The 18834-nt window shown below is 35.0% G+C and overlaps 2 protein-coding genes across 3 annotated transcripts; one reads left to right on the top strand and one right to left on the bottom strand.

Annotated features, from left to right (window-relative positions):
- Window positions 1-2936: 2936 nt before the first annotated feature.
- LOC141596518 (26S proteasome non-ATPase regulatory subunit 11 homolog) lies at window positions 2937-6378 on the top strand. Of its 2 annotated transcripts, none has more exons than XM_074416714.1 (3): window positions 2937-3051; window positions 4675-5701; window positions 5880-6378. In XM_074416714.1, exons 2-3 carry the CDS (start codon window positions 4701-4703, stop codon window positions 6136-6138), a joined length of 1260 nt encoding a protein of 419 aa, XP_074272815.1. In that variant the 5' UTR covers window positions 2937-3051; window positions 4675-4700; the 3' UTR covers window positions 6139-6378. The 2 variants fall into 2 exon arrangements, with proteins under 2 accessions (XP_074272815.1, XP_074272816.1); XM_074416715.1 differs by lacking the exon at window positions 2937-3051 and adding an exon at window positions 3112-3971.
- Window positions 6379-6756: 378 nt separating this feature from the next.
- Window positions 6757-11998, bottom strand: LOC141596519 (histone-lysine N-methyltransferase ASHR2-like). The gene is made up of 3 exons (XM_074416716.1): window positions 11775-11998; window positions 8766-10052; window positions 6757-7152 (listed from the first exon to the last, which is right to left on the bottom strand). The coding sequence occupies exon 2, from the start codon at window positions 10026-10028 to the stop codon at window positions 8838-8840; it is 1191 nt and encodes a 396-aa protein (XP_074272817.1). The 5' UTR covers window positions 10029-10052; window positions 11775-11998; the 3' UTR covers window positions 6757-7152; window positions 8766-8837.
- Between the last annotated feature and the right edge of the window lie 6836 nt (window positions 11999-18834).

Genomic DNA, 18834 nt, shown 5'->3' with positions numbered 1-18834 from the left:
ATCTTAAGCCAAACTTATATGATTTGAATTTTTTTAAACTGAACTTTATATAATCTGAACTAGATTTAAACGAAACGTGTATAGACTTGGCAAAATTGACGCGACTGAATAACCCGACCCGAGACCCGAACTCAAGACCGAGTTTGATCCAAAACCCAAATTGACCCAACCTACTATAACTCGACCCACTATAACACGACCCAAATGTATATTGTTGCAAAAAGATTATTATCCATGAATAACTTGATAATTGTAATACCCGCCCTGTTAGGGACCCGTTGACTGACCTTTTGACCATGAGTGAGCCTTAGCAAGGGAGACGGGAGAAGATACTTGACCAAGCTAACTCGTTACTCGGCCTAGTTGGGGCTACTCGGCCGAGTAGTTAAGATACTCGACCGAGTATGCCTATATTCGACCAAGTACTCCGTAATTATGCGCGTTAATATAAAACGCGGAGTCTTAAACAAATCATTTTCGACGGTTTCCTTTCTCATTCTAATCTCTCTCTCTCTCTCTCTCTCTCTCTCTCTCTCTCTCTCTCTCTCTCTCTCTCTCTCTCTCTCTCTCTCTCTCTCTCTCTCTCTCTCTCATATCACCCTACACCTCTTTAATGGCTTTGAACACTAATCCGGGAAGGGAGACGGTCTATGCATGAAGTCATCGAGTCGGGTTGTCGCCGTCGTCGGCATCGGTCTGCGTCACAAGGTGAGTTTGTGTTTGGTTGTCATCTTTGAGTAGATCTTGAATACGTTTAGTGATAGGATATGGTTGCTACTTGTAGGATTCGATGAGGAGTCTTGCTTGACTTGTATGATGGACACATTTTCATGGAATAGCGAAAAGGTAGGGTTTCCCTACTCAGTTGTCTGACTAATATAATATAAGATGATGATTTGGTTGATTTAATTGGCATGATTTATATGATTATTGTGATTATACTATTGGATGATTGGCTTGGTTGTTTGATTGTCTGTGGTTCTCGAGGTGCGTCCTCGACTAAGTGGAGTCATTGTCGGGAATGGCTTCACGCCCTTGATTCGCCCTTGTGGTTCCCGTCACAAGGGGATGTGCACATTAATGGACATGGATTATTGCTCGTTGCGACAAGTAGGGCTTAGATGGTCAAGGCTGCGGTCCCTCACTGGCGGTGTGGGTTTCCCGTTGCGATGGGAACCTGTCAGTCAGTGTGTAGCCGGTTACTGTTTACTTTGAAGTTTGGAGGAATGTGTATTGATGGCTTGAATGATTGTCTTGGTTGTTTTCTTACTTATGGTTATTCAGTGAACTGACCTCGTGTTATGTTTTCAAAACTGTGGTGATCCATTCGGGGATGGTGATCAGTTGGTTTAGCAGGTGTTGTTTGCGGGATATGGAGGAGTCTGAGTCATCACGTTGTCTAGCTAGTTGCCGCTGTCACAAATCCTTAGTGGTTCGTTCGATTGAATCAGGGTTATACCTTGCCAGTCGTAAAACCTGTTTGAAACCTTTAATAAATGTTTTGTTATCGTTTATTTATTATATTTACCTCAGGCAACCGAGATGGTAACACCTTTACTTATTGGGGAAGGTCTGGTTAAGGCTCCTTGGTAAGTGGGGGTGTTACGATAATAGTGACCCGAACCCACCTGTCTCGACCCGAAACCAGCAAACCCATAATTGACTTGACTTGAACTGACCATGCCCGAAACCGGCTAACCCGAAATTGAAATGACTTAAACTGACCCGACCCGGTTGACCCGTTTGCCATGTCTAAGGCTTTGTTCTTTCTGGCTTAAATTCCAGCTCAACTCTATTCAATTAAGTTAAGCTTCATTCAGTTCAGCCCAGTTCCATTCAATTCAGTTTAGTTAAGCTTATGCCTTGTTCTTTTGGACTTAATTTCAGTTCTAATAAGCTCAGTTAAGCTCCATTAAGTTCGATTCGATTCATATCGATTGATTCACTTGATTGATTAGTTTATTTCAACATTAATATTGTTCTTATTTTATATTCTTATAGATATCAGTTTTATTATATTAATTTATTTACTATTGTTATTATTATTGTTATTGTTATTATTATTATTATATTTATTATATTTATTATATTACTATTATCTTTATTATTAATTAATTCGTATTGTTTATATTATTATATTTATATTTTATACATTTATTTATTATTATATTATTAAGATTAGTGAGAATATTAGTAGTATTGATATTTATTATTATTATTATTATTATTCATTATTATTCATTATTAATTTTATTCATGACATATTTATTATTAATATTATATTTAATATTATTATATTAATAAGTTATTATATTATATTTATTATTTTATTAATATATTAATTATTATTAATATTATTAATAACATATTTAATATTATTATTATATTAATAAGTTATTATATTAGACCTATTATTATTATTATTATTATTATTATTATTATTATTATAACTATTGTTATATTATTATTATTATTATATTAATTATTTTTTAATTATTATTATTAATATATTATATTATTATTAATAATGTTATCATTTATATTACTAATATATTATTATTACTATATTTATTATTATATTAGTATTTATTTTTTATTTATCTTATTTGATTATCATTATTAGATTATATTAATATATTATTATTGTTATCAATCAATAATATTATAATAATATTTATTATTATTGGTATTACTGTTATTAAATATTTATTATTATTGGTATTATTGGTATTATTATTAGTATAATATTTTTATTATTATTTCAGTTCAGTTCAGATAAGTTCAGTTTAGTTCAGTTCAGCTACATTAAGTTCAGTTCAGTTTCATTGAGTTCAGTTCAGTTTAGACTATTTCAGTCCAAAAGAACAAAGCCTTAGTCCATTCAATTTGGTTCAATTCAGTTCAGTTTAGCACATTCCAATCGAAAAGAAACGGGCCTAACTACTTGGCTTCCTGCAAAAGAAAAGTTCAGTGATTAAGAATCTCTCCCTCTCTATATCTCTCTATCTCAGCAAAGCTGCGAAATTCTTCCGGGGAAAATAGAAAATTAATGTGAGTTTTTACATCTTAATTACTTGTATTTTTATTCAGTAATTGACATTCGTATTTTAATTACTTATTTTTGCTGTGTTTATTTATTGCTGATTTGCTGGTAATGCTGAATTTAGTAAACCATAGATCTTTGTAAATTGCTTATTTCACTTCAATTTCTATGCATTCATGAACTTTTTTTTGAGAATAATTGTGGGCATTTCTTATATGATCTATTGGAGTAGGGTATTGCATGTATGGTGTAGAAATTTAGCAAATTATTACCCTGATTTTATAGAATTATTAATTACTAGCATTCGGAATTTTTCGCGCCCTAATGCAATTGAATATGATATGATTCTGTTATGAAGTTTGGATTTTTCAAATAATGGATGTTTTCCGTGAGGGTGTGTCTGGTTAGGGATATTCGGAGGGGAAGAGAGGAAGGCGATTTCCTTTGTTTGGTTAGCAAAATTGAGTTGGTGGGATTTGGAGGCGAGGGAATCGGATCCCTCCATTTTGGCTTTGGTTCATTTTGGCTATTCTAGTTGATCCTGTCCCTCGGTCATTGGCTGTCCTCTCACAATTTGTAACATTATATTTGAGGCTGCTTTTGGAAGTGCTATTCCAGATATCTTCTTACTACTGGTCTCCTTTTTTTTTTTTTTTTTGCGGTTACTGCTCTATGTATTTTGTTGGTTTTTTAGTTAGGGTTTTAAAAATAGTGTTGGCAAGATGCAGCCTTCTTGCCCATGATGATCTTGTGTCCCTTATGCTAGAAGCTCTTGATGCCTCCTCGACCACTATGTTCTTGTGATGACCTGATTGTGTACACTGGTTACCTATTGTCCATTTGTCCATTGGAATCCGGATTTAGGTTCAAGGGATCCTTGTTTTTCCCCTTGAATTGTCAAACGATAGATAGTATCCTTTGACCTTAGGTAAGACCCATTGTTCGGATGGCACATGAATTTATGTAATGTCATTTTTGTCAATCTGTGGTTTTATGGCATCCTGATTAAGTTTTTTTGCTAAACCCTCTCGGCCCCTCTTTTGAGGAAACCCACGTTCCTGGTAGTACCCTCAATTAGGTATCTTATCTAAGCTTCTTTAGCTCTTTTAAGCTGGCACAAGTACCTATATAAGGCCGTGTTACATATATCTTCTTATTTGTAAAAGTGTGTTATTTGACATTTTGACCCAAGTATCCCTTTAAAAAGATTTTGTAGGCGCTACCATAACTTATGGTAGGAGTATAGGTGTATATCTGGAGGATGGTTTACAAATTACAATATCTTATCGTCAAACCTTTTACAAAGACTTTCTTGAGTTTTTATATCAGTTTTATTTGGTTGTTATTTTGATTTTTAATAATTTGTGAGTCTTGCATAAGATGATTGTATGCAAAACCAAGGCATTACTCGTATTATGAAATTAGGTAATACAACATTAGATGGCATGCATACAAGTTACAACGTTTCGTATACGTTTCTGTATTAAATAATAATTCATAGGTTTTTCTTTCTCGATTCCATTGATCTCAGTTTTGGATCATGGGAACTTATTTGTGTTTCTTCTTTTCTTTTCTTTTATGCATAAAGCTTGATCAGATTAACAAGTGAGATATCACTTTTGGCTGTTCAGGTAAGCTTTAATCAAAGGAAGTCATCATGTCTAACTACCCTGCAACCACCGAGTCGATTGCTCAGGCTTTAGAAGCTAAAACCGCAGCGGAATCTATCTCTATCCTTTATAAAGTCCTTGAAGATCCTTCCTCATCTTCCGAGGCCTTGCGTATAAAGGAGCAGGCTATTACAAATCTCACCGACCTTCTTAGGAAGGAAAATCGGGCTCAGGATCTATGCAACCTTCTAACCCAATTGATGGGTTTTTTCTCAACAATCCCAAAGGCTAAAACTGCAAAAATCGTTCGTGGAATAATGGATGCCGTGGCTAAGATACCAAATACTACTGAACTTCAGATAACCCTCTGCAAAGAGATGGTGCAGTGGACTCGGGATGAGAAGCGTACTTTTCTTCGCCAAAGGGTTGAGGCCCGGCTTGCTTCTCTATTGATGGAGACACAGGAATACTCTGAAGCCTTGGCGCTCCTGGCAGGCCTGGTAAAGGAAGTAAGGAGGTTAGACGACAAGCTCCTTCTCGTTGATATTGAGTTGTTGGAGAGTAAGCTTCATTTCTCCTTAAGAAACCTTCCCAAAGCCAAGGCCGCCCTAACGGCAGCTAGAACAGCCGCCAATGCTATTTATGTTCCCCCAGCTCAACAAGGGACCATAGACTTACAAAGTGGAATACTGCATGCCGAGGAAAAAGACTACAAAACCGCATATTCCTACTTTTATGAAGCATTTGAAGCCTTCAATGCCCTTGAAGACCCAAGGGCAGTGTACAGCTTGAAATACATGCTTCTGTCTAAAGTCATGGTGAACCAAGCTGATGACGTGGCAGGAATAATATCTTCCAAAGCAGGCTTGCAGTACTTGGGCCCAGAGCTCGATGCCATGAAAGCTGTAGCCGATGCTTACTCGAAGCGTTCATTGAAATTGTTTGAGGCTGCTCTGGCGAACTTTAAAGCCCAACTAGAAGAAGATCCAATCGTCCACCGACATCTCTCTTCCCTTTACGACACTTTGTTGGAACAAAACCTTTGCAGGTTAGTGAGTCTTGCCTCTTACGTGGATGGTCTCACTTGTGTATTCTACTATTCTTCATTTAGTGAAAGGGTTACTGGGTTGGTCTCAAATGTAAGGCGGAAAGACGGTCTTTAAATAAATACAGATGGAAGCTAAAAGGTTGGTGAATGTGTGGCTTATAATATTTTTTGTTTCCAGGTTGATTGAGCCTTTCTCAAGAGTCGAGATTGACCACATAGCTGAACTAATCGAACTCCCGGTTGACCATGTGGAGAGGAAGCTATCTCAGATGATCTTAGATAAGAAGTTTGCTGGTACCCTCGATCAAGGTGCAGGATGCCTTGTTATTTTTGACGATCCCAAGACCGATGCCATATATGAGGCAACGCTTGATACTATTGCAAATGTCGGGAAGGTTGTGGATAGCCTCTATGTTCGATCTGCCAAAATTGCTTAGTGTTAGAGACTGACACAGTCTGGACTCGAGTGAGGTGTTTGTGATTCAACGATGTCATATTTTGTCTCTAGAGCTGCTGCTTTTTATTTTTTTCCTGCTTTTAGGGAGTACTTTATCTGCATGAATCTTTGTAGACTCTATTTGAACATGACTATAGGGTCTGTTCTGACATTATAGATTGTTTAGGTTGTACTAGATAGTAGATACGACTTACAAGTAACAAGTTTGTCAGTTTGAATACGTCTAATGCTGAAGAATCTGGCACGTCTAATGCTGAAGGAGTAGCAGTAAAATCATTCAATTGAACTATTTCATAATACATGTTTGAATACGACTTACAAGTAACAAGTTTGTCAGTTTAACAAAATTAGTTTCGGTTTGAGTAGAAGCAACAGTGCTTCCACACACCACAAGGTGACCAGGCATATGATGAAGACAGCGATGATGATGATAGATGACGAGGAATTTGATGCCTGGGGTTTCAGTGTGCTCATCAGTCTTCACTTATCTCAATTTATAGTCGTGAGATGAATTGAAGAAAATATGTTCGTACGTTTCAAACAAATCAATGATCTTAAAATTGATTTCAACTGATCATCAAAATCAGATTGTTCAGCATTTTAAACCAAAAGAAACAACTCTAAAAGCAATTCAGATAGCAAAATTAATCGTTAATAACGAGCAAAGAAATTGTCAGTGTTCCATAAAAAGAAGATAAAAAAAGATAAAAATCCCTCGCTACAACTAAAAGCCTCTGTAAATATTCTAACACATTCCAACTTATTTGTGCTAGAGCACAGAGGACATGTATTTGAGGTAATGACTTGTGATTAACCACTGTCATTACCTCCTTTTATGCCAGATACAAATTCCTAATATTACAGAGGCCTATATAGCGCTGTGATTGCGCCATTTTAGCCAAGTTTCCTCGTCCTCATATCGTCTTCTTGAGAAAGATACTCAGACTGATCACGCCGATCACGGAACTTTACTTACCATGCCGCCAACTTATCCCTGCATTTGGTAACAAGAAAGAGTGAGAATTAACCATTTGGTCATTATACCTGCAAAAACCACCAACATAGGCACATACAAAATAAGTGTTTTGTGTTTGTTGAAAAACATGGAAACCGGTACCCGTCCTTGGCGTCCTATCTAAGTTGGCAAAGTCATGAAGTGGTGGTACTCATGATTTAAGCTTCCCCGTCAAGTTTAGAACCGTAAAAATTGGAAATGGTATCTTGAGAATTTTTTTCTTGGTACTAATGATCTAGGTTCAAACTCCGTCAGCATCATATTCGCCGTTTTGGGCGTTGTGGCTCCTTCAACATAAAAAAATAAAAATAAAAAATAAAAATTGGGATTTTGTTTTATACCCTTAAATCTTGAAGATGTTCACACTTCCTATGCTAAGTTGTCTAAAAATAAGGTTCACACTTTATTTTATGCTTCTTTACGTAAGCGCTTTTGAACAATTTTATTCAATATATTCATAGCCAAGAAACGGACCCTAAACCATCACAAGCATAAACTCTTTGCAGCTGTCATCCTTGAATCTGATGAAAAACAACTCACAACTCAACGATCAAACCCTTGTTCAACATGAAAATTGCTGAACTTTATGGCTGACCAACAGTTCTCCAACAGCCGTCAGTGCATGTATTTATTTGAAAAAACCGGAGGAACTAAGGCACGTCTTATAAAGCTTCTAGTATTCCCATACTCTCACATGAGGAAGATCCTACAAAATTTAGGACACCTAAAAGTTGAAACCTTTTTTGGAAGTTTATTTTTGTTGTAACGATTCCATATGACAATTCATGCTACGCACCAAATCACTTTAGGACTGGCTTTTTTGTTACGTATCTTCAATGCTAAAAAAGATTTTCAAATAAATAAATTATAATAATTTCATTATCTTGCACAAATTCATCATGTTCATCCTTCCTCTAGATATGGGGGATTATGCCAACAACAAAGAACCTACAGCTTATTGGCACGGTTTGAACACTAATTGATTCTACCTAAGATATATACTCACAATTATAAATTTGACGTCCAAGATTGAATGCCAGTTAGCGGCTGACATCAGACATCATAAGCTTTCTCTATTTCAATGCAAAAGCGTCCACATTCGATCAATATGAGACAGTCAAAACACAGATATGCCTAGACTTTAGAGAATACAAAGTATTATAATCGGCCTATGGTGTTCAAGCAAGGACACGATACAAAGCGCTGCGTGAAGATCACCTAACCGCATTTTAAAACATTTTGAGGCGCCATGGACTACATTAAGCAAGATTTGACTACAGTATTCAAACAAGGACACAACACATAAAAAAGGTGCGTGAAGGTCACTCAACCACATTACAAAGCATTTTTAGGCGATATCAACTGCATTTTGCGAGATTTGAGTATATGACTATGATAATCTATACTGCAACTGATGCAAATGTTAAATATAACGTCGGGCAACATGTTCCCATGATCGTCTTTATTAAAAATTAACAATAAACAGATACTAAGGCATACCAGGTAAAATCAAATACCTTCATGAAAACCCATGGTAAAAAAAGAGAACAGAAAGAAAAAAGGGAAGGGTGGGTTAAATACCGATGACATACCTCGTCAGTCATGAGAGACTAGGAGTCCACGAGGCATAAAATAACATTGTGTTTGTCCATCATGTTACAAGCCTAAAAAACTTCTCGCTTCAAATTGCCACAAACATTGCACTCCATGATATCGCGGGGATTACCATTCAAAGGTGGCAAGGGAGCCAAAGTGCCAGCACAATTCTCCTTGTCACACACAAATCTCACAAAAAAGTAAGCATGAGGAAAGTCATCGTTTCCTTCATCCTCAACCTCATCATTCTCCCCGCCGGACTCCATTTCTCCTTCATCCTCCTCCATTGTCTCGTCCTCACCTTCATCATCCTCGTGAGACCAATTAGCCTCAACCTTGCAACGATCACAAACGCATGAAAAACCATAATCATCTAACAATCTTTTTTGCCTTTCAGGGTAGCTTAGGTTGACGGGAAAGTAACTCAAACATATCTCCCGACCCTGGGGCACATCATGTATCATCCGGATAATCATGTCAGTGTTTCCATTGGCTGCACTATCGATATAATCAAATCGACATGCATTTGGCAAACAATCATGATTAAAAAATGAAGCATGTGGATAGATAGCATAAGCTCTCACGGTTCTTCCTCCATTTTCCGAGAAAGGTTCCATTAGTCCAAAGGCATTGCAGCGGTCCTTGGAAAGTAGAGACGCCGTCATTTCCACTGTTGGAGAAGACATCCCTTCGGGAAATGGTAGTGATGAGATGATAGAGTTTAGTAATATAGCGGAGTTGCGATCAACATCCTGAGTCCCACTTCCTTCAAGTGATAGAAGAGTCTGAAAAGTGGACGGAGAATACATTGCTAGATTGTAAGCAGCAACCAGGTATCGGGCCTGGACTTGGCGTTCATCAGGCTGTTGATCCACAAGTACATAGCAGTTTCTCAGATATCTTAGAGCTTGACATGCCCACGGTGAGTGAGTCAAGCTGATAGCCAGAGATTGACATTTTGCAGAACAAAAGCTAGCATCATCAGAATGAGAGCATGATGAGCATGTCAATGCTGCTGCAGTGGAACCAGATGGGTTCAAAGTCTTACAGCATTGCACACAGTATCTTAAACAAGAGGAGTCACCCTCTTGGTCTCGGCGTTTAAGAGGATAAGCCGAGTAGGTTAGGATGGGGGAGTCTCGCAAAATGACTTGGCCGCCTTTTAGGGGTTGAGAGGCAACCAGACCTCTTCCTTTCCCCTCAATATTTACCAGGCTAAGAGCATTTGGTAACGCCAGCTGGTTTTCTACTTCTGCCATGGGCACCACTGAAATTTAAGAGTGCTGAAAGAGGCAAACTTAACAATTTCAGTACTTATTGAAACTCAAAACTCTGAAATTCACTCGAGATAAATGGCTCAACTCTTTTGTTTTGAAAGAAATCAAACAGGGAAAATGGCTCGCTAAACTGTATGCACTTTGAATGGTGAAGTGGGCAAGTGGCAATCAGCCCATGCTTCATGACGCAATTTTCATAATGGGTCAATGATAAACAGACTCGTTGTACTTAACAGGAGGGTATTGTGTACATACTACTCGAAAAAACTGAATTGAAGAAATCATATTATTGTTCAATGGTCATTTAGACAGGAATAGACAGTCAATGGGTATGTTATCGAAATTAAATGGCACGCCTAAGGCTTATGCAAGCTTTATTTACCCCAAATCAGTGGCAGACCCCGAGAAAAAGATTGTCTTATTATACAAAAATTATTCATATTGTACATCAAAAGTGAACAAAATGCAAAGAAAGACTTTGTTTCACAATGTTCCTAGACAGCAGGACCCATGTATTTCTACATGGATCAGCCACTGCCCTAAACAGCCATGGCAGAGCTAGTATCTGAAGTTAGAGAGGCTAAAATCTCGATCTAAAATTTCAGGAGGGGAAACCTATCAAACCCGGTTACGAGGGTCGTGCGGAGGGGCGGCGGCCTAGGGCCCAAGCTAGAAAGGGGCCCATTGTTCAGAGTTTTAAAATAATAATAGTGGTAGGAAAAGAAAAAAATCTAATTTAGTAAAAACAAAGCAATGCTTTTCTAATTTCTCACCCTGACTCTCTACCCTCTTTTTTTTCTAAGACCCGAATCCCCAACTCTTTTCTTCTTTAATTGGAAATTTAGAATTTAAAAACTCATATTCTAATTCCTAAGCAACGGTTTCTTAATTTCAATGGCCCAAGATATAAGATATATGATCACTGCTTAACTGATTGAGTCGATCATAACCATAAAGCTTTGATTGAGATGGTCTTCAAATGTGGTAGGGTGAGGCTCTTGATAAAAGTTAACGCCTTTGGTCAACCACCGCCAAAATTATTGGCCACCAGCCTCTTGGCCAAATTACCACCAAAATTGCATTATCTCACTACTAAAATTCGACCACCACTCCTTTGGTCACTATTAAAATTCGGCCACAACCCCTCATGGTAGATATTATTTTTAAGCGAAAGCAGCAAACCACTCGCCCAAAACCCGGCATGGTTTAGCCCAAAATCCACAAAGCCTCTTCTGCTACACGAAAGAATTGCATTATACCCACTCCAAATTATGACACTATCCTTCTCTCACTACCAATTTCGGCCACCATATTCTTATTCTTCTACTGGATTTACCCCAAAAGAATAAGAGGACAATTATCTAGAGTAATTAATGCATTTTTTTGTAATTGGAAAGGTATACGCAAAAATAAAATTCAAACACCACTGATTTCACTTGCATTAACTAGCACATGTACACTATCCCTGAAAATCAAATAAGCAAAGCTCAAAGTTTAAGGCATTCATTCATTAACTAGCACACTCTTCGACAAATCATCATCAGTAAAATCAGACGAAACATATGAAATTAAGAACAAATTAATATCAATTTCAAATAGAAAATTAATACAGTACTAATTTAAGGGCAAATTCGTTTGAATAGAAAACTGAATAGCAAATTCGTATGAGATTCAATTCAAATAAGCATATGAAATTAAAAACAATAAAAAGACTAAAATCATACTTACTAATTAATTGATGGATTCGAATTAGGAATAAAAAAAGAGGGATTTATCCTTCTTGCTGGTCGTCGTCTTCGCCGGTCACTATCGTCGTCGGCTGCCGTATAATCTCAGTTTATGGTTAGAGGTGAGTTTAGGGTTAGAGCCTAGAGGTGGGTTTTGGGTTCAACGAATGAATTGGGATTTTGGTAAAGAAAGACACTAAAATAAGAGTCCATATTCGAGTCCATACTTGGCTTCTGTTTGGCAAAACTACCTGAAAAGGTAGCTGAAACTTAAAAGGTAGCTGAAAACTAAAAAGTTAATTGAAACCTAAAAAGGTAACTAATAAGTTAGCTGAAAATTAGGAGTTGATAAGGTAACTGATTATATAAAAATGTGTTTGGCAAACTAGCGGAAAAGGTAGCTGATTTTGTTAAAATGACGTAAAAGGATATGAAAATTATTTAATATTATAGAATAAAGGGGTAAAAAATGGAAAATAAGTTATTTCAGGTACCTGATTTCTCAAATGCTACCTGAGGTAGCATTTCATTTCAGGTACCTTATTTGACCAAATAAGCTACTTGTCAAACACTTGCGAGAAAATCAGATAGCTGAAATTTTGGTCAAATAAACTACTTTGGTCAAATAAGCTGTCTGAAGTGTTGTGCCAAACGGAGCCTTGGTAGTTAGTACTTCTTTTTTTTTTAAGTAAAGAAACTAGGTTGACTAATCAACCTATATCATCCTCTCGGATGAGAAAGGTAAGCGAAATTCAAAGAATTTTCATTTACCACGGAGACGGGAGAACCATAATAAGAAAGGGTACAAAGAAGGAGACTCTCCTCTGAAAAGCCGGATACTTTAAAACCCCAAAAACAAATTCATTACGATAAAATAGAAGGTGAGAAGTAACCTTACCAAACTCTAAAGAACAAAAAAGGGGAACAAAGAAACCTAAAAACCAGATTTGTTTACACATCCAAAAGAATTAAAAACTTCAATACACATTCATCAAAAAGCTAAACTTTATATTTTGAAAAAAAAAATGAACGAGTTCAATTTACAAAGGTAAATCGATAAAAAATGCTATTAAATTCTTAATTTAAACCTTCTTTAACTAAGATATGTGAGTGAAAAATGCCTTTCTAGGCTAAATTGGAGAGCAAATTAAAGCCTAATCTTTAAGAAGGAGAAAAAGAAGAAAAAGGGCTGAAATATTCTGAAAAAATCAACAATGACTTCAATTTACAAAGGTAAATCGATAAATATTGCTATTAAATCCTTAATTTAAACCTTCTTTAACTAAGATATGTGACTGAAAAATGCCCGCGTAGGCTAAATTGGAGAGCAAATTAAAGTCTAATCCTTAAGAAGGCGAAATTCTGAAAAAATCAACAATGACTTCAATTTACAAAGGTAAATCGATAAATATTGCTATTAAATCCTTAATTTAAACCTTCTTTAACTAAGATATGTGACTCAAAAATGTCCTCCTAAACTACAGTGGAGAGCAAATTAAAGTCTAATCTTTAAGAAGGAGAAAATCAAGAAAAATGGCTGAATTTTTTTTGAAAAAAGACTTGATAAGAGATTATGATCTACCTCATCTTGAAAGAGGAACATGGCTATAAAGAATGAAGATTAAAGAATAGGGATGAAGAAGATCTTGGGAATGAGGCTTCTACACCAATTTCTTTTAAGTCTGGGTTTTTTTTGCTTTTAAGAAGGTTTTCTCTCTCTAAATTGTTAGAGAGAGGGAGCCTAATACATTGATCATTTGGCCGTGATTGTTTTTTCCAAACATCTAACGGTCCTAAATTTATTCATAAATATTCATAAAAGTAAAGATAAAATGAAAGTTAGAAGGGAAATTATTATTAAATGGGGCTTGAAAGAAGGAAATTGAAAGGATTCTAATGTAGAAAATAAAACCATGTGTGTTACTTAGAGGTGATCATATGGCCCAACCCCGCTAGCCCCACCCGGCCCAGCCCATTTTTTCCCCAAGCTTGGGCCTCGATTTTAGGCCCGAAAAGCCAACGGCTCGAAGCACATGGCCCGGTTCAATATAATAAGGCCGAGTTTGGGCCATCGTTATGCCCGGATTTTGGCCCGGCCAGGCCGGAACATTGCAAAATTTACGAATATGTAAAATTTAAGAATGTTAATAAGCATTTAGTAAAATAATTAACCAATCAATTGTTGTATTGTAAATAAACCGTAGTCACTTGTTTACATGTATTAGTTTAATAAGGCTTAGTATTTTCCTTTACTATTATTTAAATGATAAAAAATGAGCTAATGATTTTGTATCACACTAGTGTCGATAAATTCTTTACCATTATCGGCGTGCTAAGCCAGTATTTTTGAGCCTAAAGAACAACAAATATCAAATCAATTACAACACTACAACAACATACAATAAGCACCGCACTAAAATATATTATTACACTACTAAAAATTCTGCATTTAGTTTGTATGAGTCACCTATATCAGTAGGTTCACAAAAGGTACGTAAGGTTACTACTTAATTGACAATACTGAAAAAATAACTTAATTCTATACGAAAATATTGATAACAAATACACAAAGTATCTAACTTCATAATGGGGATTTCTAAACTTATTTCAAGAGAAAAAAATAAAATTTAACCCGAATTGGCTCGAAAGCCGCTTTAACCCCGGACGGGCCATGTTTGGGTCGATGAAATAGGCCCGTACTTGTAGCCCGGCCCGTACACTTGGGCTTAATTTTGCCTGAGCTCTGATTGCTTACGGCTTATGCCCATTAATTTTCGCTTAAGGATCCCATTTTTTTTTTTTAAATATTACGGAGTAATTCTTTTATAAAACGTTTTTACAGAGTGTGAGGTTAAGACGGTGAATGACTAAGAGGCGAGTAATTGTGTGTATTTTTAGGTTTTTTATTAGGCGGGACAAATTAAATAGGTTTTTTAGATTGTAGTTGGTAAAGGGCTAGTATATTTGGGTCGCGCGAATTTTGCTCGAACTCTGATTGATTACGACTTACGCCCATTAATTTTCGTTTAAGGAGCCCATTTTTAAAAAAAAAATATTAATTCTTTTAAAAACGTTTTTACACATCTATAAAATATTATTAAAATGTTAGCCTAAAAATGTAACGTAGACAATGCCACATGAGATGAAAAAAAGCCACGTACACAATAACAATGTGACTTGGCAAACTAATATGACATGGATTATCAATTTATTATTATATTGCATTAATTTAATTCACTTATTTCCTTTAAAAATCCATCCATATTACATTAGCTTTAAACTTAATTAACTCAAAAAAAATTACAATAAGAAAATATGCATTAACTATAAGTGAATAACTTCAAGAAATTTCACATGGATTAGAATTATATGTATTCGAAATTAAAAAAAAAAAAAAAATTGAATACATAACAAATTAAGAACGAAGAAGAATAAATAAAGCTGAAAACAATTTTTTTTTTTTTTGTATTGTCATATTTGTCACTAATTCACTTATTATAACTTTGTTGTATATAGAAGATGTTTTACAGAACTAATTAATCAACAAAGGAGTATTAAATATCATATAAATATTTTCTTAGAAAACATAAAATATATGGAACAGAAAATATTTTTTTAATTTAAGTAATTTACAAACAAACTCTGTAAATACTTAAATGAAATTAAACACTAATAATAGAATTTTAAAAGGGTAGTATGATAGGATTATCGTGTACCTATGCAAAGATAAATTCCCTAAACAACAAGTTAATGTAGCAATAGGGGTCGAACACAAGGAAACGGGAATTACTTCGTAAATTGCTATGGGTAGATTTTTATCAAGGTCGATTACGATTTGGTTTGGTTTGGTTGTTTGATGATTAATAAGAATTATGATGTAAATTATATAATAAAAGGGAGTCTAAGGGGTTCGGGTCACGCATGCAAAGGTAAACATATAATCATGATAAACTTGGTACTAATAACATTGTCAATTGCTTAGGCTTAAAGATACCCATCTTACGATATTAGCATCAACCATAGACCGGGTCCTAGAAAAACTCTCGTCCATGACTAGGTCGTCCTACTACACATGCTTAGTCTAATTCAATTCCGTGCCTCCCGACTTATAGAACGAATAAACAAACTTAATCAAATGAATAGGGCCCTAAACAAAGATTAAACATTGTGGCACAAGCATGTGATAGAAGCAATTTAGACAATATTATTTTTAACCTATCTTATCATGTTATATATTTGATTTATGCATGGCTCCCCTAGCCCTTAGACTAAGAGATGTAGCTACTCATGTTAAAGTGTAAATTGTAAGTTATATTAAGAGAAACGATAAACATGATTAAATGATTTATAAGAACTAGATGATATAACATGTATAAGAAATAATGCTAATGTAATCTAAATAAAGTACTTTAATTATAAACTATGTGTAAGCTAAGATAGAAATGTAAATTTGCAAACTAGAAATAAGAATACCTCAATAGGGAAGAACTTGTAAAGGAGAAATGTATAATAACCAAATGCTTGAATAACAAAATGCTTGAATAATAACTTGAGTACCAAATGTTGAAAGATTAAACTAAAGAAAGCTTAACAACTTGTAAACTAAAATGAGAAGACTAATGAGAGAAATATAAAGCTTAAGGCTATTGTGAAGTGAAAATGAGACGTAAAGATTGGATGCCAAAAGCTTTGGAACACCTCTCCTATTTATAGGAGAGGAGAGCATAACGTAAAAGCCAAGAGGCATGCAACCCCGATCGGGGCCACCCCACCCCAATTGGGGTCGTGTGTTTCCAGCTCCTTTGCCTTAATTCTCCTCTTAATTGCTTGGAGAATCCTATGTTGGTGATTAATTGTGCGATTAATCACCCGGTTAAGACCTTAATTCTTGGCATCCTAGGTAGCTTGGAATCCTATCTTTTCCATCTTGACTTGGACTTGAAGTTGGGCTTGACTTTGGTTTGTTGACAACAATTGTATTGCACATATTAGTCCATCAACTTCTTCATGAAAAACCCATGCAAACACTCCATGATAGCCCAATATTTGGTCTTGCTTAGCCATTGCACTCTAGTAGCTCATCTTGTAGTATTTTAGCTCCAAAAAGCTTAAGTATCCTACAAAACATGTGGAGACAAACAAATGGACTAGAATAACAAATATTAGCTCAAAACACTATGATAAGTGCTAAATGACAAATATGGAGCTAATATAGAGGATGAAAGTATATAAAATATGCACTTATCATAGTAATACCGTGTATTTAGTTCATGAAATTATTTCACGTAAAGGATAAGGTTTTGAAAATATAAAATATATGGAAAAGAAAATATTTATTTAATTTAAATAATTTACAAACAAATTCTGTAAATACATAAGTAAATTAAACACTAATAATAGAATTTTAAAAGGTTAGTAATACCATGTATTTAGTTCATGAAATTATATCACGTAAAGGATAATTTAAATGAGACCTTGTCCATTCCACTTTTATTGTTTAATTATCCTTTAAAATTTATTCCAAATTAATTGTTTTTTCAAAATTTAGTATGATAAATGACTTAACTATTAGTATCTATACAATATAATAAAAAGACAAGATGATTAGTTTATTATTTGACTTGTGTCATGTTAAGCAATTTTAAGTGCCACATTTTATGTTATTTTTCTTTGCATTTTATCTATCTATACAATATAGTTAAAAGCCTACTTAAAGCATTTAATTTTTAATCCACGTGTAATTTTTCTATTGGTTAATAATAATTCAATTATATTAATAACTTAATTATCTAACTAAAAGTAATCTCTAACTACCATGTGTTACATGCTTATAAAATACAAACAAAATAAAAAATATTAGTGGCAAACACAAAAAATAAATTAATACAAACTCTTTATTTTCCTCTCATAAATTTGGTATTAATCTACCTATTCATTTAACTTTTTTTTTTCTTTTATTTAATAGATGGTCTTTTTATTTTCCCTTACAATTATTATGCTTTGTATTTATTTCACCATAATTTTAAAGGTGCTCAATCCCAATTCCAACCCAATTTTGCAATTCAAATCATGAGAAAATCCTCCAAAATATAGGGATAATGCTTGAGAATTTCTCACATCTTTTCTTCTTCTCTTTTTTTTTTCAATGCATACTTCTTTTTTTCATGATTTTTCTCATTCATTCATGGTTTTCATTTCTTTCTTTCTTTTCATTTTCATCACTTTTCATCATTTTTCCTTTTTCCAATTTTTTTCTTTCATCTTTTTTTTTCATTTTCCTCTTTTTTATCTCTTGAGCATTAAGACCAAGCTCACATGATATTCAATTTTGAAACAAATTCCAATTGAGCACCCAAACAAGACCAATCAAGCTACTAGCTCAACAAGGTAGGCAAGTTATAATGTAGCTAGGGAAAATTGTTTGTGAAGGGGTCAAGAAGGCAATTATATTCATGTGAATGGCTCCAAAATGCTAAAACAAATGAATGCATGCTTACCAAGAGATGACATGAGAACCATACTTGTGCGTTTTGATGAAACACACATTATAAGGAGACACCTACACTCACCTAAGAGAGACCGGATATGGATGGTTCGGTCAAAAAGAGGCTATACCTTACCATTTTATAGCTTGCCACAAGTCAAGATCAAGCCTATTCGGTTCATTCTTCATCTCCCACATACTATGTCAAGACATCTCCATGTAGCTAATATCCCAACATGAAAGAATAAATCATTAGCAATAAGCCAATATTAGGATAAGTAAAGAGGAAAGTAGGTTACAAGCAAGCACAAAGCAAAAATTTCTACACTACATGCAAACTATGCTATATGAAAATGCAATATCTCCCCCCAAGCTAAACATCACATTGTCCTCAATGTGCCAACTATCCAAATCACCCAATCAAACCATAAAAATGGCTCAAAGCACAAAATAAGAAGGACTAGAGGTTATGTTTAATGGGATGCAAGATCTAAACTAAAATGCAAAGCAATTAAAAACTTACTCGATTTGCTAATCTCCCCCAAGCTAGCATGAATTCGGGGGGAGATGTAGATGT

Source organism: Silene latifolia, chromosome 8, assembly GCF_048544455.1.
Source record: "Silene latifolia isolate original U9 population chromosome 8, ASM4854445v1, whole genome shotgun sequence".
Classification (NCBI taxonomy): Eukaryota; Viridiplantae; Streptophyta; class Magnoliopsida; order Caryophyllales; family Caryophyllaceae; genus Silene; species Silene latifolia.
Note: the sequence above shows the minus strand (reverse complement) of the source record. Positions and strands in the feature narration are given on the sequence as shown.